Source organism: Phycodurus eques, chromosome 2, assembly GCF_024500275.1.
Source record: "Phycodurus eques isolate BA_2022a chromosome 2, UOR_Pequ_1.1, whole genome shotgun sequence".
NCBI classification, from domain to species: Eukaryota; Metazoa; Chordata; class Actinopteri; order Syngnathiformes; family Syngnathidae; genus Phycodurus; species Phycodurus eques.
This window is the reverse complement of record NC_084526.1, coordinates 16,168,787-16,194,713: the sequence shown is the minus strand read 5'-3', so window position 1 is coordinate 16,194,713 and position 25,927 is coordinate 16,168,787. Positions and strand designations below refer to the sequence as shown.

The window sequence follows — 25,927 nt, the reverse complement described above, 5'->3', positions numbered from 1 at the left end:
ACCTACGAAGAGACACGCTTACGAAGCACAGTTTAAACTGCAAGCTATCAGTTACGCGGCGGAACATGGGTATCGAGCAGCCGCGAGAGAATTCAAGATGAACGAAACCATGGTTCACAAGTGGAGGAAGCAGGAAAACGAGCTTCGCCAAGTCAAGAAGATGAGTTTCCGCGGAAAAAAAAGAAAAACTAAACGTGGAAACAAGCGAGGTGGCCAATGGATTAATGAGCAAAGAACAGCCGGGAGAAGCGTCTCTACAGTCACCATTCCACTGAGTGCAATAACTTGGAGCTTGCCATCATTCCGGGAGGCTTGACAAACCGCTGGACATCCGTGTAAACGGCGTTCAAAATGAAGTTGCAAGCGGCATGGGAGCCATGGATGACCGACGGCGAACACAGCTTTAGTAAGACAGGGTGGCAATGCCGGGCGAGTTACGCCACCATATGTGAATGGATTGTGGATGCTTGGGCAAAGGTGTCTGCTTTGACTGTTCTCCGAGCTTTTCGCGAAAGCCGGCATCATTTCTGAGGAGCCGCACAGCAACGAGACTGACTCCGACGAGTACGAGAGGGAACCCGGCGCGTTTGTTGGAGAATTTACCCAGCTGTTCATTTCGGATGCAAAACATGAGGACTTTGATGGATTTGTGGATGAGGATTGATCAAAAAATAACCTGAGTACATGGTTAAATAGAGTACAACCGAACTCAGTTTTGCTCCCGCTGCCTTTTTAAAAACATTGTTTTAGCGTGCATGCATGCTACGGTATGTTTTAAGCTAGCGTATGTTTTACCATGCCTGCGCCCAATAATACGGTGCGCCTTATGTATGTGTTAAATACAGAAATAGACCCCGTAACTGAGAGTGCGCCTTTTAATATGGTGCGCCCTATGGTCGTGAAAGTGCGGTTTTCCCACCTATGGTCTTTAGTCCTTCTTCCTGTGCAAATCGTAGCCCAGATACCGTTAGCTGGATTACACCAAAAGTACAAAAAGGATTTCTGCAACACTGTCGATTCGTCACACAGAACATTTTGTCTTATGATAAGGTCGAACTTGTGAAGTTAATTGGTAGTCATTCGCCTGTATCTTCTGCATCTCACATTTCAAGTGACTTTTAGATTACTTCAATCATGTTTATGTTTTCTTTTCAAGCACACTTTGGAGCAAAGACAGCAAATAAAGGTGCTCAGAGCACTGAGAATAAGCAGTACCACAGCAGCTAAGCAGAGGAGCACGTCCAGAGAATAGTAAGTGTACCAGGGCAGCTTGTATGACTCTGTCCTCAGGTGAGCTGCACCCTTGTGCCTCATGACCAACTCAATCCAGAAGAGGGCGTTGTCGAGCGGCGGGATGGGCTGATCTCTGTGCAGCCTGGACAGCCTCTCCATGTTGTTCTTGTAGGACGGATCAGTCAGGACTTCCTGTATGCTCTGGAAGAAAATATGTTGATCCATGGTGAATATATCCACGACTTTCCCTGCTCCTCTCACTTCTATCCGGAACAGATTATCTCGCTGATCAAAAATGAGCGGTAGCCCGAGGATTGGAACTCCGTGGTAAATCGCTTCCTGGACACCATTTGTCCCACCGTGAGCCACGAAGAGTTTCATCTTGGGATGTCCCAGCAAGTCGTTCTGCGGCATCCAGTCCACCAGGAGAGTGTTGTTGCCCAGAGTGGAAGGTTTAGCACCTTTATACCGCCAGATGACCTTCTGGGGGAGCTTGGCAAAAGCGCCCGCGATGTCATCAGCTAAGTCGGCGGGAAGTTCTCCGATTAGAGTCCCCAGAGACATGATGATGACTCCGTGCTCTCCAGAACTCTGAATAAACTCCTCCAGGTGGTCCGGTAAAGGCTTGGCAGGTTTACACTGGAAGCCCCCCATGTAGATGACGTTGGGCATGGTGGGGCGAGGAAACTCAAAGACAAAGTCCACTCTCATGAGCCACAGGTCTGCTGCTTGGAACAGTGCACAATAGTCTTCATTAGGGCCTAAATACTTTTTGATTATGCCTTCATAATGTGGTTTTACATACTTTGAGATTTGATATTCCCCAAAGATAAACACCAAAACATTCAGAACTCTTTCAAAAAATCTCATGTTATGAGAAAGTTTTGTTCCTGTCATGGGCACATATGACAGAGGGGATGGCGCGATTGCTAAATGGCCCTCGCCGTGACTGGTCCATCTCACGTTGAAAACGAGAGGTAACTTCAAGTAATGGGCAAAAATAACACCGGCTGGCATGCCTGGGTCTGTCAGAACAAGGTCGTACTTGGCGCTTTGCAGAGACTCCACCAAGGTTTTATTCTCAAAAATCCACTCCAGCAATTTGCCAGTTTTTTCATGCATCATCGAGGCTTTTTCACCTTGCTCCATTTCCAGTTTAAAACGAGTCCAGGCGAAGTTCCCTTCCCGTTGGATTTTCAGTAATTGCTGCACAAACATCCCAATGAAATCTTTGTTGAAGCCCGACTCCACGTCGAGTGTGATGGAGGTGTAGAGTGGGGACTTTTCCTTAATGTACCAACTGTCGTCCGTTCGTATAACATCAACCTGGTGGCCTCTGGAGTGTAGTCCCTCAATAATAACTTTCATGTTCACCCAGTGGCTCCCATCCAATGGAAAAACAAGCACCTTGCCGCCATACGTCACAGTCACACAGAGAGTGGAAAACACGAGGCAGACCCAGGACCAAAGCATCTTCACTCTACAATCAGGAAGACAGAGACTTTCCTTTAAAAATGCCCTCATCTGAATAAACCTGTTTGGTATTGGAATCACATACGTTGTTTCAACAGATGACCTCACCTAAGAAATATGTTATGTCGTCATTCCTTTCGCAAAGTATTGGACATTTGCACGCTCTTTGTCAGCAGACAGATCCTTTTATCCCCAGGGCTACATAAAAACTGTGACTTAATAATGAGTAACAACGTACATCTTGATAATGCGGAACAATGTAAGCAGTTTCAAATTCACTGTGCTTAGCTCAGCTAATTATTAAACTTCATTGAGATTGATAGCAGTGATCTAAACCAGTGTTTCCCCAACCTTTATTGAGCCCAGGCGCATATTTTACATTAGACCCCTATCTTACTTGCGGAGACGTCGCCAAGACTGCCGAGGGTGATCAGTCGCCGGGAGACCAAAATATTGCTTGTGCTCTCACCAGGACGATGTGTTGGGGACATCTTCAGACAAGGTGAAGACCAATTTACCTGGAAGTTTCTGATATAGGCCTATATAATGTATATATATTGTATATTGTTTAAAAAAAAACATAAACACGGAGCTGGAAAGCCAACAGAGAGCAAGACATACCAGTAGGTGTCCACATGTAATTTATTAATGCAGACGTACAGGCTTAATAACAACTCGCAATTCAGACAAACAGTTCAGACTTTTAACGTATGGGCTTGGCAACTCATCAAATTTTAATAGTGATTTCAGTTTTGGCTTCTCACAATCATAAAAACATTATAAGAAAAGAAACAAGTTCGATTTCATCGCGACTCCCTGGCGCCGCAGCTAAGTCTCCAGGAGACTCGAGTCACTATCAGGTCACCCACTAGTCTCCAGACTAGTGAGATAGGGGTCTTGGAAAGATCTCACAGCACACCAACAAACAAAAATAACATAAAACGTGTATAAACTGTACTTTATACTGAAATAAGGATGATCTTGTTCATCTCAATTTAGTCATAAATTTACTAACTCAGTGTGAAATGTAGGCCTCTTTAATCGAACACAAAGCTATTATTTCATGAATTCATGACAACAGGTAGATGCACAGGTTAATTCTACCTTCTGTAATCTAGAGGAAGATCTTTTAATAAGTTTGCCCGTCACTATCTGTTGCTGGCATACTGTAGATAGATGACTGAGTATACATTATTTGTAGTAACTATATTATAATTTTCGGACCAATGAAGTGAAATTTTCCACTTAAATCCTACATGCATAATCATTTGGTACACAATGTACAATTGAATGCATCAAGACCATGAGAGTAACACCAACATAACATTGAGTGTTACACGCACACACACACACACACACACACACATATCCAACCTGCATGTGCACCACTTCAGGATGCAGCTGATACAAAAAGTCAATATTACCTCATTTAACATCCAGAGTAGTTTGTTCGTCAAGAGATCCCCTTCAACTAAAGAGAACACGTGTTTGTCATTGCACCTCCAGCCCAGGCAGGACTTTGACATTGTAGTTTCATGGTTTTACACACTCAGGTGGCGATAAGGAAAGCGCAAAGGGGAAAGGTTGCTTGTAAAGTTGAACTACTGCATATTCCGTATCGGGGGTGGAACTGATTAGGTATTGTATGTTGCTAGAAAAGCTATCCGAATGGGACGTGAAGGATGCTATAAGCTGAGGTCTCTGCATAGCATTATAAGCGATTTTAAGTGACATACATACACATTCCGATTTTTACCATTTTAACCCCATGCGCTATAAGCTGGCTATTTGTGTCCACCTCACTTCCTTTTTTTTTCTTTTTCTTTTTTTTTTTAACCATTTCAGCTGTGTTAATGTGATACTCACAAAACACGTGTTTTGCTGAGCTAGTATTTATTTTGTTTCCTTCCATCGAAGAGTCCCTTTTTGGTTGATTGTAATTGTTTTATTCCATTCTGTATAATTTAAATTAACAAATCGCATTATGGACAGCACGGTGAACGACTGGTTAGTACGTCTGCCTCACAGTTCTGAGGACCGGGTTCAAATCCGGCCTCGCCTGTGTGGAGTTTGCACGTTCTCCCCGTGCCTGGGTGGGTTTTCTCCGGGTGCTCCGGTTTCCTCCCACATCCCAAAAACATGCATGGTAGGTTAATGGAAGACTCAAAATTGTCCGTACATGTGAATGTGACTGCAAATTGTTGTTTGTTTACATAAACCCTGAGATTGGTTGGCGACCATTTCAGGGTGTACGCCGCCTAGAGTCAGCTGGGATAGGCGCCAGCACACTCGCGACCCTAGTGACCACTTATAAATTGTTAAGAGAATAGATGGATGGATGGATGGATGGACCGTTTTATGATGTTATTTTGTAAAATGGACACTTGGGGGCAGCACTGACCAGCAAAGTCACAAGGACAGTTCGCTATTCGCAGCGGAAGTGGTGGAAAAAAAGGAGAGACTACCTTCATGTTTTTTTGGGTTTTTTGTTTTTTAATGAAAAATGGTCAAAATACCTTTGTCATGTGTTGTTATTCTGCACATGGTGAAGCAGCATTGTTAGAAATCACTATTCTCTGCACACATACAGCCTACAGATACTATTTTACTACGGCCTATATTGATGAACATACTAATTATTAGGTCATTATAGCATTGTTAAAACAACAAATCAAATGGTGGCGAAAAGATTTCCACCATACTGCAGTACATTCAACTTCTTTATATTTGGATGGATGGAGTTTGTACTGTTGATTGATAGTTGTTGGTCAATCGGACATATTCCATTAGCTGAATTAGGGAAAAACTAAACTTTGTAGAGGTTTGGCACACTGTATAAGGACTAGCCCATACATTTTTGTTGAGCATTTGGATTGTCTGTCAAACTCCTGAAGTTTACAGACGACACCAGAGTCATCGGCCTCATCAAAGACGGTGACGAGTCTGCGTATCGACAGGAAGCGGAGCGGGTGGAGCTGTGGTGCGGCCGACACAACTTGGAGCTGAACACGCTCAAGACTGTAGAGATGATCGTGGACTTCAAGAGGCATCCTTCGCCACAGCTGCCCCTCACGCTGTCCAACTGCCCTGTGTCGACCATCGAGACCTTCAAGTTCCTGGGAATTAGAGTCTCTCAGGACCTGAAGTGGGCGATCAACATCAACTCCGTCCTCAAAAAAGCCCAGCAGAGGATTTACTTCCTGCTACTTCCTTCTGAGGAGGCACAGCCTGCCTCGGGAGCTGCAGAGGCAGTTCTCCACAGCAATCATCCAATCAGTCCTGTGTTCTTCCATCATAGTCTTGTTTGGTGCTACGACAAAAAAGGACAAACTCCGACTGCAACGGACAATCAAAACTGAGGAAAAGATTGTCGGTCCCCCCCTACCCACCCTTGAGAACTTGCACGATGCCAGAATTAAGACAAGAGCATGCAAAATCCACGTGGACCCTCCACATCCTGGTCACCACCTCTTCCAGCTCCTTCCCTCAGGTAGGCGCTATCGAACAATGCAAACTAAAACTACCAGATATTCCAACAGCTTCTTCCCTCTTGACATTAACTTCTGAAACAGTTAACTAAATATTCCTTTGTAACATGCTGCCAATTCTGTCTTGAAATTGTTGTCACATCTCTGTCGGGTCAATTATACATTATTGTTGACCAATACTGGCCACTTGTGTGCTTGAGAAGTATCTGCACTTTTTGCACAATTGACATTGTTGCAGATTATCACACTGCTATAGTCACTTTAAACTGCTTAAATGTGTTGAAGGCTCTGCGCCATTTGCACAATGGTCACTGTACCAGACTATTGCTCTATTAGTCATTTCAAACTGCTCTAAATTGCTAGAGGACTCTGCGTCATTTGCACAATTGTCAAAACAGAAACAAAAAAAGTATCTGCATTACCACATTACTGGTAACCTTTCATTGTTTAGTGACTCTCTGTACTCTGTTTTTATATTTTTATGTCTCAAAGGTATTTTCTGTCAAATGGCTGTCTGTTGTTGTACTAAAGCCGCTCCAATTACCAGAGACAAATTCTATGTGTGTTTTTTACATACAGTACTTGGCAAATAAAGATGATTCTGTTTCTGATCCTGATTGTAATCATTTACAAGCATGATTTTCAATCTCAATGGTATGAACCTGGAATTCCTAACCATAACCCTCACACTTACATCCACACCTATGGACACTTTAGACAAACATGGCCCTGCAATTGGCTGGCAACCAGTTCAGGGTTTTTCTGGCCTCTCGCCCAAAGATAGCTGGGATAGACTCCAGCACATCCCAAGTGAGGATAAGCAGTATGGAAAATGAATGAATGAATAACCCTAACATGCATGTTTTAGGAATGTGGGAGGAAGCTGGAGAAGCCGGAAAAAAATTTGATCCTGGAGCCACTCGACTTAGAGTCAGACGTGCTAACCACTAGTTCACGTATAGAACAATATTAAGCAATATATATATATATACATACAATATAGGAGACCTCGGACTGCTAAAGTCGTACATCAAGAATTTGGAAGAACAGACAGCACTTCAGCTCAGTTCCGAAACACTTACTGAGTGCTGTTAAAAGGAAAGGCCAGGCATCAGATTCATGAGTGAAATAAAGTTTATGGTTTGTAACTATTAGATAACTTATCACATTTACTTTTCCTTTTCACAAGTACTTGGGAGCAAAGAGCAAATAAAGGCGGCACCAAGGTGGCTTTCCTCTTCGACAAAGCAGAGCACAAACACCTGATTGTGATAAAAAGTATGAAAAGTGAAGCCAGCACGGTTCCAGCCAGAAACAGATACAAGTCTACGGAGTAGTAAGCATACCAAGGCAGCTTGTAGGACTCGGTCCTCAGGTGGGCTGCACCTTTGTGCCTCATGACAAACTCGATCCAGAAGAGGCAGTTGTCGAGCGGTTGGATGTGCTGATCTCTGTGCAGCCTGGACAGCCTCAGCATGTTGTTCTTATAAGAGGGATCCGTCAGGACTTCCTCTATGCCCTGGAAGAATATATTTTGATGCATGGTGAAGATATGCATGTTTTTCCTTCCTCCTCTCACTTCCATTCTTAACAGATTATCTCGTTGATAGAAAATAAGCGGTAGCCCAAGGATTGGAACTCCGTGGTAAATCGCTTCCTGGACACCATTTGTCCCACCGTGAGCCATGAATAGTTTAATCTTGGGATGTCCGAGCAAGTCGTTCTGCGGCATCCAGTCCACCAGGAGAGTGTGGTTACCCAGAGTGGATGGTTTAGCACCTTTATACCGCCAAATGACTTTCTGGGGAAGCTTGGCAAAAGCAGCTGCGATCTCGTTGGCTAAGTCGCTAGGAAGTGTTCCGATTAGAGTCCCCAGAGACATGATGATGACTCCATGCGCTTCAGAACGCTGAACAAACTCCTCCAGGTGGTCCGGTAGAGGCTTGGCAGGTTTACACTGGAAGCCCCCCATGTAGATGACGGGGATGGTAGGGCGAGGAAACTCAAAGACAAATTCCAATCTCATGAGCCACAGGTCTGCTGCATTGAACAATGCACAATAGTCTTCTTCAGGGCCTAAATACGTTTTAATCAAGTCTTCATAATGCGGTTTTATGTGAACTGCAATTTGATATTCCTTAAAGACATGCACCAAAACGTTAAGAACTCTTTCAAAAAATCTCATGTTATGAGAAAGTTCCTTTCCGTCAAGGTCACGTATGACAGAGGGGATGGTGCGATTGCAAAATGTCCCTCACCGTGACTGGTCCATCTCACATTATAAACAAGAGGTAGCTTCAGGTAATGGGCGAGAATAACACCAGCTGGCGTTACAGGGTCTGTGAGACCCATCATCAAAGTTAACGGTGAGTCCACCATTTCTTGTTAGTTTCACCATAGTGGTTACAACTTATTTTTTCACTTCTACCACTGTTAAGAATGTAAATTCAATCAACTACATGACAATAATTTCACCCTAATTAATTTACCTTATTATTACTTTATATAACTGGCTGTCTTCACAACTATATCCAATGTTACATGTACAACTGAATGCATAGTCACCAGTAGGGGAGCATAGGCTGTATATATCAAGATAACATCTAGCAATACACACACAGTACAGTTGTACATTTAGTCAGTCTTGATTCAGGAGGCAAGAGATTAAAAATATATATATATATTACCACTTCCACTTCAACTAAAGAGGAAAAGTGTTCATCTTTGCGGTTCGAGCCCAAAAAGGACTTTGAACTTTTATGCCTATCATGCGCAGGTGCTGATAATGACAGTTCAAAGGGGATGTTTAACTATATAATATACAACCCCAATTCCAATGAAGTTGGGACGTTGTGCTAAATAACAACAAGTTGATTAATCACCCAGCCTATTTTACACTTACTGAAGTTCGTGTAAACATTTTGTAATGTCAAATGTATCACGTACAGTGATGACATGAAAAAGATTGCTTTATAGTACAACCCCAATTTCAATGAAGTTGGGACGTTGTGTTAAACAAAAATAAAAACAGAATACAATGATTTGCAAATCATGTTCAACCTACATTTAATTGAATACACTACAAAGACAAGATGTTTAATGTTCAATCTGATAAACCTTATTGCTTTTAGGAAATAATCATTAACTTAGAATTTTATTGCTGCCACACGTTCCAAAAAAGCTGGGACTGGGTCATGTTTACCGCTGTGTTATATCACCTTTTCTTTTAACAACATTCAATAACAGTTTGGGAACTGAGGAGACTAATTGTTGAAGCTTTGTAGGTGGAATTCTTTTCCATTCTTGCTTGATGTACAGCTTCAGCTGTTCAACAGTCCGGGGTCTCCGTTCTCGTATTTTACGCTTCATAATGCGCCACACATTTTTAATGGGAGACAGGTCTGGACTGCAGGCAGGCCACTCTAGTACCCACACTCTTTTACTACGAAGCCACGCTGTTGTAACACGTGCAGAATGTGGTTTGGCATTGTCTTGCTGTAATAAGCAGCATAAAAAAGACATTGCTTGGATGGCAGCATATGTTTCTGCAAAACCTGTATGTACCTTTCAGCATTAATGGTGACTTCACAGATGTGTAACTTATCCATGCCATTGGCACTAACACAGCCCCATACCATCACAGATGCTGGCTTTTGAACTTTGCATCCATACAGTCCGGATGCTTCTTTTGCTCTTTGGCCCGGAGGACACGACGTCCACAATTTTAAAGAACAATTTAAAATGTTCACAACAAGTGTTCGATGCATGAATCGACCAATACATGTCCTGGTTTAATGAGAATTAGTATTTAAACAGTCATCTTCATCATGGTCACATTTTGACATTGTGAGACCAGGATGACACCTAAGAATTCAAGACGTTTATAGTCATGCACTGCGATTGGCTGGCAACCGGTTCAGGGTGTACCCCGTCTCTCGCCCGAAGATAGCTGGGATAGGCGCCAGCACGCCTGCGACCCTAGTGAGGATAAGCGGTGGAGAAAATGGATGGATGGATGGATATAGTCATGCAGTGCAAATAAAAACAAATAACCATTCACACTCACATTCACACATACGGGCAATTTAGGGTCTTCAATCAACCTACTACGCATGTTTCTGGGATGTGGGAGGAAACCGGAGTACCAGGAGAAAACCCACGTAGGCACGGATTTGAACCTCAGAACTGTGAGGCAGAACCATGCTAACCAGTTGTTTACCGTGTCGCCTGGAATAAAACAAAACATTAAATTTTACTCAAAAATATACCTATAAATAGCAACCAGAGGAGCTAACAATTGTACAGTCTATGAATTCTTTTTCCAGAGTTGTATATCAAACATGCAGCACAATGATCGTTAATGCTACATTCCTGTGGTGGCATCACAACAACAAGAGACACACAAAAGTCAAAGAAAAAGCAAAATATACAGACTCAGTCCAATAGATAATGAGCTAAATTTTCAAGATTTGACGATGTCACTCGATGATGCTTTGAATTAAGTTTCGGTTCGACTACTAACTTTTTGGAGCTTTCACTGTATGTAGGGCAGCATGGTGGACAAGTGTTCAGCACATCTTCCTCATTGTTGAGAGGTCTCAAGTTCAAATATCTGCTCTGGCCTTACCCAATAGCACAGACTTATGAAGAAGTCTTGGACTTGATTGTACTTGTAATAAACAGCCAGCACTTACAAGAAATTCCTGCCCGGCCTTCAATTTTGCTGTCGGCCTCTTGACAGCCTCCAGGCCCGTTTTGTTTCATATTTTCATAAATTTTGTTGAACCATATTTTCTCCACTTGATGATGACTCTCTTCACTGTGTTCCATTTTGTACATTTCTCCTGACATACCTTTGAACAATGAGATCCTTTTGCTTCTGTACAAGCAATACATTTCCTCACTTTAATTAATCTGAGAGACTGTTTACTGGCCTTGGTAGGTGCTGCTGTTTTGGTTAGCAGTGTTCAAATTGACTCAGCAGTTGAAATCAATGTATATAATGCATGAATTTACCTATGAACAGAAGTAATAACAGTTATAACAACGAGACATCGATTTATGGGTGCCGGTTGTAATGTCCACATTTAGGCCATTGTAAATCATTATCATGGACCATGTTATTGTCTGTTATCAGCCTCTGCTGGTAGGAATTTCATATAGCAGCTAAGATGTGGTTTAGGTATTTTAGTCAGACAGCAACCAGCCGTGTGTATATATGCCCTGCAGAAGCTTAACTTAAGCCCCGTTCACCACAGCCGTTGTCTATTTATTGATGTCATTGGAAGCATGGCGAAGCAAGTCCATTAAATGTCCCATATTTTGGCTATTTAGACCTCCATAGTGACTCTTGAACAATGACTCGGTATAAAAGTGTCATCTTCATTTAAAAAAACACATTGGTTTTGTCATACGAGTGTCCGGGAAAGGCCCCTCTGACAGCTACTTCTGTTTGACCCAGTTTTGTATTTGCTTTGTCCATACAGTATATTTTTCTCTGATTGGTTGCCTCCGGCGGCACAGTGACCGACTGGTTAGAGTGTCAGCCTCACAGTTCTGAGGACCTGGGTTCAATCCCCGGCCCCGCCTATGTGGAGTTTGCATGTTCTCCCCGTGCCTGCGTGGGTTTTCTCCGGGCACTCCGGTTTCCTCCCACATCCCAAAAACATGCATTAATTGGAGACTCTCAATTGCCCGTAGGCATGACCGTGAGTGCGAATGGTTGTTTGTTTCTATGTGCCCTGCGATTGGCTGGCAACCAGTTCAGGGTGTACCCCGCCTCCTGCCCGATGACAGCTGGGATAGGCTCCAGCACGCCCGCGACCCTAGTGAGGAGAAGCGGCTCAGAAAATGGATGGATGGATGGATGGTTGCCTCCATGTAGAAGACCCACTTGTGAGAGCACATGTTTGTTATGTTGACAGCACTGGCCCGAGAGGGGAAAGGGAAGGTGGAGATCTTCGCTAGTGATGTAGATAAGATCGAGAAATTTGAATGACCTGATTTTAGGCCTCTCGGCAGAAGAACATCTGGAACGCATGGATTATTTTATTTATTTCCTCCAGGTGCTCAGTTAGAGGCTTGGCAGGTTTACACTGAAAGTCCACCCTCATGAGCTACAGCTCGGCTGCTAGTAATAGAACATAATTGTCTTCATAATGGCCTAAATACCTTTTGATTATGCTTTTAAATTTCGGTATTACATACGTTGGCACTTGATATTTCAGAAAGACATATGCCAAAACATTTAGAACTCTTTCAGAAAAGCTCATCTTATCATAAAGTTCTGGGGACTCATGTACAAAAGGTGCGCACGCACAAAAACGTGGCGTACGTTCTTTTTCACGGCAAAGTTCAGATGTATCAAGAGTGACATGACCGTGGAAATGTGCGGTGCCTCACGCCAACTGCATGGCTGGCGTACGCATGTTTCCGCAGCTGTTGGTGCTTTGGCGACACTTCGAGGTGATGCTGGGAAACTGGGAAACTGTTCCCGTAAATCTGCACATCGGAGACACATGAACAATTAGCACTGATGAACGATTCATGCCCGGCAACATTTGATTTCAACAATGCAATTGAGGCAAGGACATTTGTTCACCAATGTATTTAATAAATATTGATATTTGTGAGGACTCCTATTAATTGATCAAGGCGATCATTTATGCCACCTATTGCCCTCGCAATCGCTTCTTGTGACTCCAGCACATGCACTGAAAAAACGTCCTTTGAATTTACTTAATTTGAACATGTACATCGGTTTCACATGATTAAAATGTGTTGAAAATGACATAATGAGAAGAGGGGTAATCTTCTCCTAAAAAAAAAAAAAATTTTTATTTTCAGTGTGCGTGTCCTCTCCTGTGTATTAAAATAATAAATTGAGTCATCAAAAAGGACTCAAAGTTTTTGATATCCTCTTTGATATGCTGATGTGGTTCTATTTGAATTCAAAAGATTGATTACAAATACCATACATACAACATTTACACATGCACCTTTATCTCACAGGGCTGAGTGTAGGTTACTGTATGAACACATTTGTTGTGAGTTATAAAAATACATGGTATTAACCTTGTGGCATGATCAGTCAAACACGCTCTCCCACCACCCCTGAGAGAGCAGCGTCACCCATGATTGCAGCGATTCTCTCCTCGAACGGAGTGAGGCCTTCTGCGCCGGTTCTTCCGGCTGTTTTGGCCACACTATCCTCCGCTTCACATCCACCTTAATCTTCTTTTTTAGTTCAGCGTGTGTGCGCTGTTCTGACTCCACATCATCGACAGCCGCACACACGCTGTCCCATTCGCTCCTCTTTTGCTTGTTGTTAAAACCGGAGGACAGCGTGCCAAAGAGGATTTTCTTGCGCACCTCCACTTCATTGAGCAACTTCACATTCAGAACAAATATTTTTCTTCACAACATTGCTCAATTTCCTTTTTTCTGATTTGCATATTTTAATTGTGGGCGTGGACAGGGAGGAGTCAGCTACTAATTCAGCTATCAATTCTACATTGATTGCGATGTACGAAGGAAATGTGCTTGGATTCATGCGTACGCACAGATTCATACATCTGGATATTTTTGTGCGAACGACGTTTTCTGGATTTGAGCATACGTCATGTTGCAGTGGGAAATCCACGCAAGTCTTTGTCCATGAGGCCCCTGGTCCCTCAAAGGCACATACGACAGAGGTGATTGGAAAATGGCCCTCGCCGTGACTTGTCAAAATTTTTTTATTGGCATTACCACATTACTGGTAACCTTTTATGACTCAGTGACTGTGTTTTTATGTTTTTATGTCTCAAAAGTATTCTCTGTCAATTGACTGTCTGTTGTCATACTAGAGCGGCTCCAACTACCAGCGACAAATTCCTCGTCTGTTTTTGACATACAGACCCTTTCCAAAAAATAGAATCCATCCATCCATCCATTTTATTTCACCGCGTATCCTCACTAGGGTCACGGGCGCGCTGGATCGTATCCCAGCTTTCTTCGGGCGAGTGGCGGGGTACACATTGAACTGGTCGCCAGCCAATTGCAGGGCACATAGAAACAAACAACCATTCCCACTCACATTCACACCTAGAGGCAATTTAGAGTCCTCAATTAATGCATGTTTTTGGGATTTGGGAGGAAACAGGAGAGCCCAGAGAAACCCCACGCAAGCATGGGGAGAACATTGGAAACTCCATACAGGCGGGGCCGGGATTTGAACCCCGCTCCTCAGAACTGTGAGGCAGAGGTGCTAACCAGTCTCCACCATGCTGTAATTGAACCATATTGATAGGAAAAAAATGGAATTGTTGACATTTTTTCTGCCATTCCTCCTTTGCAAGGAGGAATGGCAGATGATCCCCAAATCCAGGTGTGAAAAACTTATTGCATCATTCCCAAAAAGATTCCCAAAAAAGGTGCTTAGCCCCTTGGAGATGCACAGGATTTGAGCGAATGTAGCATGCGAGCACAACATTTCACAAACAGCTAACAAAGACAGACAAATTGTTTTTTTAAATGTTTTTTTTCGACAAATTTTAAAACAATGCAATACAGGGTAAAAGTTCAAAGTCATGGTACCGGGCCACACAGATAGTTTTAATTCTAATGTTTTTATTTTTTTGCGGAGCGGGAGACGGGTTACCCCCTGTTAAGTACTAATACAGTATATGAGTGTACCCTTACTTCATCTATTACGGTACAAGATGTCCTGTTGCCGTTCGTGATGTGACGATGTCACCTCGCTAAATCAAAGAGCGTGAGCGTTGATGTGGATGCACAATAAATCTGCCGATTGGAGGAGGCTAAAAAGAGAATCGCAGCATTTCACTTACTCTCCACCACGCAAGGACAAGTCGGGAAGAAGTCACCACCGGTCCTAAACTTAAAACCCCCACTGGGGACTCTCTGACATCACAGTTGACATAAATAATAAAAGAACCACAGGTGCACAGGGAAGGGACTCACCTCCCAAACAAGTTCCTTATGACCGACGGACTTCTTCGCTTCACTAAGGTCGCGGGTGTGCGTATCCCAGCTAACTTTGAGTGAAAGGCACTGTACACCCTGGACTGGTAGCCAGTCAATTCCAAGACATGAATGGTTTTGGAATGTTTGAGGAAACTGGCGTTCCCAGAGAAAACCCACACAAGTACAGGGAGAACATGCAATCTCTAAACAGGCCAGAGCCCGGATTCAAACCCCCACCCTCAGAACTGTGGGGCGGATGCGTTAACGACTTTGGACCGAGCCGCTCAAAGTGAAGTGAACACACAATTTATTTGCACATTTTATTTTATTAAAAGTTAACTTTTTATACTTGTATGACAGTTGCAAATGTTAAAATTTGACTTAAAGCATTGTACAGTTAATACTTACAATTGTGACTAACCACATTTTATCAGTATGTCAACAGTTTGACTCGTATTAATTCATTTACATTATTTCCTGAGGGATTTTAAATTTGAATAACTCAGAGGCTGTGTATTTAATTAATCAATTAACTATCCACTTTCTTAACCACAATGTGCAAACCAGACAAACATACAATGAATTGCATCTCACATCTATTTAGTGGTTTGATTTGTACAGTGTTCTCCTGCAAGCAGATTAGTGGTCAGAATGCTAACAAGAAAGTCAAAATCAAATACTTATTTCCGCAAATAGTGGCTAATTGCATTTATTTCCTTAGCTGCAGGAGTGGGCAGAGGCATTTAAGAGGTTCCGAAATGAGTTTCCCAAAAACAATAGTAAACAACTTTACTGGTACGTTACAATTCATGTCAAGCAAAAGTGTACTTTGAGACAAAGGACTATTCATATGGAGGAATATACAGAAATAACCAAGGCAGACAGGGTGGACAAACATGGATGTGCACAACAATGTGGAGCAACCACGTCGCGATCTATGGAAACGTTAATTGACAACATCGCCACATAAGGTAAGATCATCTTTAATACTGTGCAGGAAAACCGTTTACAACATGCAGTAAGTGTCCGCACTCAAATTAATCTGAGAGACTGTTTACGAGCCTCGGGAGGTGTTGTTCTTTTGTTAAGTGATGATGTTCAAATGGGCTCAGTTCTTCATGTCCATGTATGAGCAATAAGGAGGCCTCTCTTTAAGGGAGGCATTTATGTGCATTAAGCGAATTAAGCACCTGGCGACTAATTGGGGTACAGGCACAGCGTCTAATTTTAGAGAGGCAGACACTATTTGAGGAAACAGTATTTTTACAGTACAGTAAACTTATCCTATACATGAGTGTTAGGAACAAAGCCACGACATGACTAGCAAAAATGTGCAACCCTCCCCCCCACAATTTTTGATTATAATAGTTTAAACCCGAAATAAGCCACAAGCTATTACCACAAAACATCCATCCATCCATTTTCTGAGCCGCTTATCCTCACAAGGGTCGCGGGAGCGCGGGAGTGCTGGAGCCTATCCCAGCTATCTTCGGGCAGGAGGCGGGGTACACACTGAACTTGTTGCCTTCGCTCCATAAAGGTTGGAAATCACTGCTCTTGTCAGGTCATGTATGCTAATCAGTTAGGTCAAACCAACATTACAACTGATGTACTGAAGTTGAATTACTTTATTCTAAGAAAAAAGCTTCACACACGCTGAAACTTCAGAGCCTGATTCGACATAACGCCGGTACAACCGTTAGTGCTAGCACTAGCTTGCTAGGCTACATAACGTTTTGTTGCCTGCTTGCGAGCCAAATCATATTAAAAGTACGTGAACATACCTCAAGCAAGCATTAAATGAACGTAATCTCCCAAGCACCGGTGACCACCACCACACGTTTTCCCCCATATTGTTCTTATAATACACAGGATGTGATCCATTATTGTTGTCATCGCCATGTTAACAAGTGTATCCGGTCGGGTTTGAGTTGACAAGATAAAGCCCAGTGATTGTGAAAGACGGGATGCGGTGGTATCGGAATACAAGATTTTATTGCAGTAGTCTGACATAGTGCAATCGTGAAACACCAAATTTGTCTTGGCTGATACCGATCAGGCCGAACAGATCGGTGTAAAGTCTAGTTTTAATGTTGCCTACCTACTCATAGATGTACTCCACTTTGAGATCATTTGTTTGATGTAAAGTGTACTATAAATGCAATTAATTATTACTATTATTATTGTTATTATTATTATTATTATTATTATGAAAACCGTGGCACGGTGGTCGACTGGTTAGAGCGTCTGCCTCACAGTTCTGAGGACCGGGGTTCAATCCCCGGCCCCGCCTGTGTGGAGTTTGCATGTTCTCCCCGTGCCTGCGTGGGTTTTCTCCGGGCACTCCGGTTTCCTCCCACATCCCCAAAACATGCATGGTAGGTTAATTGACAACTCTAAATTGCCCGTAGGTGTTAATGTGAGTGCGAATGGTTGTTTGTTTCTATGTGCCCTGCGATTGGCTGGCAACCTGTTCAGGGTGTACCCCGCCTCCTGCCCGATGATAGCTGGCATAGGCTCCAGCACGCCCGCGACCCTAATGAGGAGAAGCGGTTCAGAAAATGGATGGATGGATTATGAAAACCTGTCCTATTCTGCTGCATGGCCATGCAGAATGCTGGATCTGTCTTTTGTGCTGGAACAGTTTCGCTGTGCAACAGGGGAGTTGGAAATAATCCCTCTGCTTACTTTTTAATTTTTTTTAATTATGCCGATGTTTATTAAAAATGCAGCTAAACATAAATTAGCTGCATTTTAGGGGACAGACAGAGGGACAGAACGGACAAGGGGAATAGGGGTGTGAACCACAGCAGAACAATAGTTAGTCTAAGATATTTGAGCAGAAGTAATGTTACAACAGTCAAATCATGTTCTTATTTGTGGATGGGAGGTACACCCGAAGAGGACATGCAAAAACGAACCAATAGAACAACATGACAGAGGACATTAATTATTATTATTATTAATATTATCGACAGCACGGTTGTTTATATGTGCCCTGAACTGGTCGCCTGGCTGGCGACCAGTTCAGGGTGTACCCCGCCTCTTGCCCGAAGAAAGATGGGATAAGCTCCAGCATGCCCTAGTGTGGAGAAGTGGTTAAAGAAAATGGATCGATGGATTCATATTATCCATCCATCCGTTTTCTGTACTGCTTATGCTAGGGTCGCGGGCGTGCTGGCGCCTATCTCAGTTGACTCTGAACTGGTTGCCGCCCAGTCGCAGGGCACATATAGCCAAACAACCATTCGCACTCACATTAACACCTTCGGGCAATCTAGAGTCTTCAATTAACCTACCATGCATGTTTTGGGAATGTGGGAGGGAACCGGAGTACACGGAGAAAACCCACAGGCACGGGGAGAACATGCAAACTCCACATAGGGGAGAACAGATTTGAACCCGGGTCTTCAGAACTCTGAGGCAGACGTGCTAACCAGTCATCCACCCTTCCACCCTATTATTATTATTATCATTACATGTCGCAAAATATCTTTAGTTTGGCCCTACAGTACAATATTTAGTGTACTGTTGAGTGGCTAGGTGTTACCAGCTGATCTTCTGTTAATTTCCCCTACTGCCAATAGCAATCCGGACCGTTCTCTGTATTATCTTGAGAAGTTTACCACCCCACAACCACATGGAGCCTAGCCTGCCTTTCAGACGTCTAATTTAATCTGTCATCACGCTGCTTTTCGCTTCCCAGTTGGCCGAGTATCAGCTGGTGGCCAACACTAGCTAACATGGTGCCATAGAAGGAGTGAGTTTGTGAATAGTGACTTGCGAATAGGCAACGGTTCCCTATGCATATGTTTAAAACAACGTGATTTATCTACTCACGCTTGACTTTAATCCGACATAAAGCAGAGCACAAACATCTGATAACGACAAAAACTATTAAAATCAGAGCCAGCAAAGCTCCAGCCAGGAACAGATACACGTCCACAGAGTAGTAGGCATACCAGGGCATCTTGTAGGACTCAGTCTTCAGGTGTGCCGCGCCTTTGTGCCGTATGACAAACTCAATCCAGAAGAGGGCGTTGTCAAGAGGCGGGATGGGCTGATCTCTGTGCAGCCTGGACAACTTCTGCATGTTGTTTCTGTAGGCGGGATTGGCAAGAACTTCTTTTATGGCCTTTAGGAAGTTGTCATCTTTGTCCAGCAAGGCCAAGGTTACCACCACAGCCGCCCCTCTCTCTGTGAGACGCAGCAGGTTGTCATGCTGATCGAAAAACATGGGTATTCCCACCACAGGAACTCCATGGTAAATAGCTTCCTGAACGCCGTTTGTCCCACCGTGAGCCACGAAGAGTTTCATCTTGGGATGCCCGAGCAGGTCGTTCTGCGGCATCCAGTTCAGCAGGAGAGTGTTGTTGCCCAGTGTGGAAGGTCTAGCACCGTTATACCTCCAAATGACCTTCTGGGGGAGCTTAGCGAAAGCTGCCGCAATCATGTCGGCCAAGTCAGTGGGGAGTTCGCTCACAAATGTTCCTAGAGACATGAGGATGACTCCGTACTCTCCAGAACTCTGGACAAAATCCTGCAGGTGGCTGGGTAGAGGCTTGGCAGGTTTACATTGGAAGCCTCCCATGTAGATGATGTTGGGCATGGTGGGGCGAGGAAACTCAAAGACAAAGTCCACCCTCATGAGCCAAAGGTCAGCGGAAAGAAGTAGATGATGCATGTCGCTATCAGGACCGAGATATTTGTCGCATATTTTCTGGTATATCTTCTTGACGACCAGGTTATGTTGCACATAGCCGATTAGAAACACAATCATGTTTTTGACTCTTTGAAAAAATGTCATCTTGTTGCTATTACCAGTTCCTGTGATGGGAATGTAAGAAAGCGGCGTTGGCGCGATGGTCATGTGGCCCTCAATGGCGATGATCCAGCGGACGTTGTACACTAGAGGGAGGTTCAAATATTTGGCCACAATGATGCCACCACCCCAGCAGGGGTCAGTGAGCATCAGGTCGAACTTGCTGTCGTTCAGTCTCCTCATCAAGTCTTGGTTGTCGAGAATTGCCGTGGTGAATTCACCCACAGTCTTGTGAGCTTCCAAGAATGTCCCGATCATTCCCACACTCATGTAGAGAAACGACACCAGGGGCAGTGAGCCCCTTTCATACTCCATGACCTCATCAATCAGGCCGGTGATAAAGTCTTTGTCCAAGCTCCTTTCCACGGGCACGCTGATGGTGTTGTAGTAGGAGGCGTCGTCCTTGACGTACCACGTCTTGCTGGGGCGTACGATCGTCAGGTTGTGCCCCTGCGAGTGCAAACCTCGCATGAGGATGTCCATGTTCACCCAGTGGCTGCCCTCGGCTGGAAAAACCAGGATGTTCCCTCCCTGACAGACTCGGGGAAGGAAGATGAAGAGCAGCAAGGCAATGGAGCAACATGACAGCCTCATCTGAAATCAAACAGTGAAACAACCCAAGAGTGAATCCCAGATCATTACGTTCTGGGCATACTTACGTGTCAATCAATCAATCAGACAATCAATCGTGAGTCAATTTGCGTTTTGCCAGGAACTGGTGATCATGCAACTCCCACTTCAAGCTGACATTGGCCAATCTACAATGTTGTGAAAAGGTATTTGCCCTCTTCCCAAATTCAGATTGTTTTGCAGTTTCCCTGCTTTAATTTTTAAGATCAAACAAATGTAGATATAAAACATAACCCAAGTGAACATGAAATGCAGTTTTTAAATAGTGATTTTATTTAGTAAGCAAAAAACAAATATCCATAGCTACCTGGCACCGTTTTAAAAAGTAATTCTAAAATCATTATTCATAATTAACTGTGGTTTATCACATTCTTTGGAAAAGTTGAGTTCATTTTCACTGATGACGCCAAAGCCTGATTCCCTCCAGAGTTCTTCAATCAATTAATCACTTAAATAGAATCTGTTTGACAAAATGAAGTTGGCCAAAAGGTTTCAAAAAGCTGCAACAAAATGCCACAATCGAAATAAATTCAAGAAAAGATGAGAAATAAAGTAATTGGCATATATCTGTCTGGAAAGGGTTATAAATCAATTTCTAAAGCTTTAGAAGTCCATCATAGCACAATGAGAGCCATTATCCACAAATGGAGAAAACATGGAAGAGTGATGAATCTTCCCAGGAGTGGCTGGCCTACAAAGATTATCACAAGAGCACAGCGACAACTCATCTAAGAGGTTGCAAAGGAACTCAGGGCAACATCTAAAGAACTGCAGGTCTCCCTTGTTTCAGTTCAGGTCGTTGTTGATGACTCAACAATAAGGCAGTGACCTGGCAAAAATTTTATTCTTTGCAGATTTCCAAGGCAAAACCCAATGCTGACCAAAAATAACATAAAGGTTTGTCTTCATGACGAAAGAAGAAGAAATAAAAATAAAAATCTGGATGATTCCTAAGACCTTTGGAAGAATATTTCATGGAACTGATGAGATGAAAGTTTAACTTTTTGGAAGGTGTGTGTTTTGTTACATCTGGCATTTATGCAACACAGCATCTCTTTACCAGAAAATCTTTAAGGAGAATGTTCGGCCATCAGTTTGTGACCTCAAGCTGAAGCACACTTGGGTTCTGGAGCAGGACAATGATCCAAAACACACCAGCAAGTCATCTTCTGAATGGCTTAAAAAACAAAATGAAGGTTTTGGAGTGGCCTAGTCAAAGTTTGGTCTTGAATCCAATTGCAATGCTATGGCATGACCTGAAAAAGGGTGTTCCTGTTCGAAAACCCTACAGTGTTGCTAAATTCAAACAATTCTGCAAAAAAAGAGTGGGCCAAAATATCTTCACAGAGATGTGAAAGGCTCCGTGCCAGTTTTAGAAAACGTTTGATTTCTGTTGTTTCTGCTGAGGGTGGCCCAACCAGTTATTAGGTTTAGGAGGCAATTACATTTTCATACAGGTAGCTATGAATAGTTGTTTTCCATAACAAATAAAATCATAATTTTGAAAAATTATTTTGTTTACTTGGGTTATCTTTGTCTGATATTTCCATTTGTTTTACAGTATGAGAGAGTGGTGCCTAGGGCTAGGCGATATGGCCAAAAATTCCTATGATGGAAAAAACTGAATGGCTTGTAACGGTTTATATCGTGATACAAACATACGTTTAGACATTTTTTTAATGCAAGTATTTCTGAATGGGTTATAATCTAACCGTTATATAGTCCCTTGGCTTTGCCAAAATGCTAAACAAAAAAAATTAAAATGAACTAAAAAAAAGCAAAGATCGTGTGTAATTTTAAGAAAATTTCTTTTGTAGATCTCAAAATTAAAATTTTGCACTGTGGCGCAAACAAACAAATTGCTGATATTAAAAATGTTTAATACATTTCATGTTAATATACAGCATGGTGGAGACTGGTTAGAGCATCTGCTTCACAGTTCTGGTGACCTGGGTTCAAATCCCGGCCCCGCCTGTGTGGAGTTTGCATGTTCTCCCCGTGCCTGCGTGGGTTTTCTCCGGGCACTCCGGTTTCCTCCCACATCCCAAAAACATGCATGGTAGGTTAATTGACAACTCTAAATTGCCCGTAGGTGTGAATGTGAGTGTGAATGGTTTTTTGTTTGTATGTGCCCTGTGATTGGCTGGCAACCAGTTCAGGGTGTACCCCGCCTCCTGCCCGATGACAGCTGGGAAAGGCTCCAGCACGCCCGCGACCCTAGTGAGGAGAAGCGGCTCAGAGAATGGATGGATGGATGTTAATATATTTTTGACCTTTTCGCTTTTAACTCCTGACTGCTCCATTAAAAAATTGGCCAAAGGTCTATATATAGCGCATATGGGTGTTTATTTGATTACGGGCCTTTTTGTGACCTTGATGTAAAATTTAAAGAAAACATTTATTGAAAATCTGATTCTTTAATTCCCTGTGTCATTTTGTCACTCAAGTACATGTTAGGGCAGAGAGAAGTCAGACATTTTTATAACTAGAAGATTAAGTTTTTTTCCCCTCATTTGTACCCTTAAATCACATAATATTTTTATTGCATGTCATTACCAAACGACTTGTAGTGTTAATATGATTTTCATGTAAAAACTTGATAATCATATAAAATGTTGTGCAGGACGAGCGAGCTAAAAGAAAAATTGAAAATAACTCTACCAGCATAGCACAGTTAGCTAGAAACTTCGAAAAGTCATTACTATCACGTGCCATTACCATCACAAGATTCATCAATATTTTATCAGTATGCCATTGTGGCGGTAATGACTTTTCTAGAGGGTATCTGTCAAAAAGACCAAATAAAAAAAATGTAAAAATCTTAAATCAATATACATTGACATTAACAGACTCTGAGTCACAGAAAGAGGACACTTAAGGTAAGGTAGGTAGATATAGTTTTTGTGACATTTTATTTTTGAGAAAAACGAAACTTAAAAGTGCCCGAAATCAAATAAACACCCATATATGCTCTATGTCAGTAATTACGCAGAGTTAATCCACTATGAATCCAAAGTATACTTTACAGATTGCGGGTCGTGACATTTTTTTATTGGGTCGCAGATTGTCAAGAAATGAATGTTTCATGATATCATAATAACTTTACTGAGGCTATTTGTCCTGACCAGCAGTGGATTTCTGTTTCTTGCAGATTTAACAACGCGTTTGATTTTTTTTTTTAACTTTCCGCGACCACTGCACACCAAAACTAACCCGTGTGGACATGCACCATATTAACACATTGCAAAGCGTACATATGTGTTGCATACTTACGGTGAAATCCAGTCGTATTTATCCTTCACATAGGGCGGACAACGTCGAGTTGTTGTTTTCGATTCCCTTCGAGCCCATCGAGTGTGGCGTTCACAGGCGATGCAGCAGGGTGGGAGAGGACGCACTTCACTAATCTGCGTGAGCGAACATCGGAGGTGAAGCGCGTGCGTGACATTTACACGTCCAGTTCTTTGCGATTACTTCCACTAAGTGGCCAATTCTTCTTTTTTTCCCATCCATTTGCCTTTCTTTGCCTTTCATTTTTCGACTGTCTTCAAACTCAATTATGTAGAAAGACGTCTAACCCTCCCTTCTTCCTATATATTTTTAATTATGTTGAACTTTGGCTCTTTTCCGTCTTTGCATGCTTGCACACGCACCACTCAAAATGTATTGTACACATTACGTAAGTGGAGACACGGTATTCGACTGGTTAGAGCGTCTGCCTCACAGTTCTGAGGACCGGGGTTCAAATCGTGGCCCCGCCTGTGTGGAGTTTGTGGGTTTTCTCCGGGCACTCCGGTTTCCTCCCACAAACATGCATGGTAGGTTGATTGAAGACTCTAAATTGCCCTTTGGTGTGAATGTGTGCACGAATGGTTGTTTGTTTACAAGTGCCCTGCGATTGGCTGGCGACCAGTTCAGGGTGTACCCCACCTCCTGCCCGATGATATATCCAGCACGCCCGTGACCCTTGTCACCATAAAACGCTACAGAAAATGGATGGGTGGATGTTTGAGGGTACGTGAGAGTGAAATGAAAACGTGTGCAAAGACTTAAAACATGCTGCGATATAGCCTAAAACTCTTTTTCACCGTATACATTTTCTGGATTTTTTGGGGGTGGGGGCTAAAATGTAGATGCGCTGACGTTATAAGGGAACAGCATGAGTTGGCCCTCCCCCCAACTATATACTGTACGTAACGAGCATCGTGAATGGCTATTTGCCAGAATTGCGAGTTAGTAATAATCGCTTGGCCTATTTCTACCACCACTCGATCATGCAGTTAGCCATTAGGTTGTGCCTACAACCCAAAAAAAATGCATCTTCCCTAAAGTGTTTTGTGTTGTGTTGTCTCTGTTGTGGTGACTCGCTCGCAGCTCAGGCAACGAGCCAACGGCGAGTTGAACGACTCCACTGCTAAGTGGCTTCCTACTAGCTAGTGCTTATTAGCCGCTAGTGGTCTCGCGGACCGGCGCCGGACCAGTGTTGGCCCCGTCCAATGCTCCATAGCCTTGCTCCATGCTCTGTACATAGATCCACACAACAGAGACACTTAAGGGAAAGTTAACTGTTTATTATGTTTGCTAGCCTGCTAACTAAGGAGCTAAGGAGCTTGCTTGATCGAGGCTGGGTCGTCCAAAATGTCAGTGTTCGCTCTGAGTTGTTTTGTGTGGGTCTCCCCGCATAACAGAGACATAGGAAAGTTAACCGTTTATTAACCATAACCACAGCGGCACACGTTATTCAGCCAGTAGCTTCAACACATAGCGTACGAGCGAACATACTTGATTGGCAGGTGAAGGATTTTTGATGATTTCCGAGCCTTTCCACACATGCCGTTTTTTTTTTTTTTTTAAATATTATTATTTATTTTATTTTTTTAATTTCAAACTTGGCAGGATTTTGAAAAACACTCTTCTCTGTGGTGTGACAATTTTTTTGGCCTCTTTGGTATATCTCTAATTCACCACAAAGCAGGTTTGCTATGTAAAAAAAAAAAAAAAAAGTAGGCATAATAATACAAATAAAGCACTTGGTACAGAATAATGTATACGTATGTGTGAATGCTCTTTAGCATTTACACAATTATTGATTTATTTGTGGAAATATGGCCACAGTCTGGGTGCTTTATAAATGGGGGTCAACTTGTTATTGCCCTTGTTCTCTTGTGACGCTGCTGGGAGGAGTCCGATTGGGTTGCGACAAAAGATTAAGTGACCTCAAGAACTGCAAGGAGCTGAATATAAGGGGGATGGGGGTGTGTGTGTGTGGGGGGGTTATAGGGGTGGTGCTTCCTACAGGCAAGGAGAGGAGGGA

The 25,927-nt window shown here is 42.9% G+C and overlaps 3 protein-coding genes across 3 annotated transcripts; all 3 read right to left on the bottom strand.

Moving 5' to 3' along the window:
- Positions 1–1,128: 1,128 nt before the first annotated feature.
- LOC133415602 (UDP-glucuronosyltransferase 2A3-like) lies at positions 1,129–4,272 on the bottom strand. The gene is made up of 2 exons (XM_061701754.1): positions 4,251–4,272; positions 1,129–2,651 (listed from the first exon to the last, which is right to left on the bottom strand). The coding sequence occupies exon 2, from the start codon at positions 2,599–2,601 to the stop codon at positions 1,129–1,131; it is 1,473 nt and encodes a 490-aa protein (XP_061557738.1). The 5' UTR covers positions 2,602–2,651; positions 4,251–4,272.
- Positions 4,273–7,272: 3,000 nt separating this feature from the next.
- Positions 7,273–8,546, bottom strand: LOC133399424 (UDP-glucuronosyltransferase 2A3-like). The gene is given in 3 exon segments (XM_061671005.1): positions 7,273–7,282; positions 7,457–8,396; positions 8,399–8,546. Coding segments are annotated over 3 exon segments (1,098 nt in total).
- Positions 8,547–18,550: 10,004 nt separating this feature from the next.
- On the bottom strand, positions 18,551–23,963 carry LOC133397569 (UDP-glucuronosyltransferase 2C1-like). Its single transcript, XM_061668602.1, has 2 exons — positions 23,887–23,963; positions 18,551–20,577 (listed from the first exon to the last, which is right to left on the bottom strand). Exon 2 carries the CDS (start codon positions 20,575–20,577, stop codon positions 18,994–18,996), a length of 1,584 nt encoding a protein of 527 aa, XP_061524586.1. The 5' UTR covers positions 23,887–23,963; the 3' UTR covers positions 18,551–18,993.
- Positions 23,964–25,927: the final 1,964 nt, after the last annotated feature.